The following is a 225-nucleotide window of genomic DNA, read 5'->3' as shown; positions in this document are numbered from 1 at the left end:
GGTGGGACATGCCGTCCCGCAGGTTGGAGGAGATCACCACCTGGCAAAAGCCCTTCACCTTCTCCGCTTCCATCAGGCGGCGGATGGACTGCAGGTGGGAGAGAGGGGTCAAAGACTGTAAGGTCTGGCAGGATGCAGGGTGTGGGGTGCAGGTCCCCATGGGGTGCCCAGGTCTCCATGCCCTAGGGCAGGCTGGTGGCGCTGGGCTGGAGGGATGAGGCTGGG

At 64.9% G+C, this 225-nt stretch overlaps 1 protein-coding gene across 1 annotated transcript in view; it reads right to left on the bottom strand.

Annotated features, from left to right (window-relative positions):
• Positions 1-88, bottom strand: part of LOC104528311 (solute carrier family 12 member 5-like) — a gene marked incomplete at both ends in the record, with an annotated part of 1,427 nt that extends 1,339 nt beyond the window's left edge. Inside the window, one exon of the mRNA XM_029086033.1 lies at positions 2-88. Coding sequence (XP_028941866.1) covers positions 2-88 — 87 coding nt within the window. The remainder of the gene's footprint in view (position 1) is intronic.
• Between the last annotated feature and the right edge of the window lie 137 nt (positions 89-225).

This window comes from Antrostomus carolinensis, unplaced genomic scaffold (genome assembly GCF_000700745.2).
Source record: "Antrostomus carolinensis isolate BGI_N321 unplaced genomic scaffold, ASM70074v2 scaffold28647, whole genome shotgun sequence".
In the NCBI taxonomy this organism is placed as follows: domain Eukaryota; kingdom Metazoa; phylum Chordata; class Aves; order Caprimulgiformes; family Caprimulgidae; genus Antrostomus; species Antrostomus carolinensis.
This window is presented reverse-complemented; position numbering and strand designations above follow the sequence as displayed.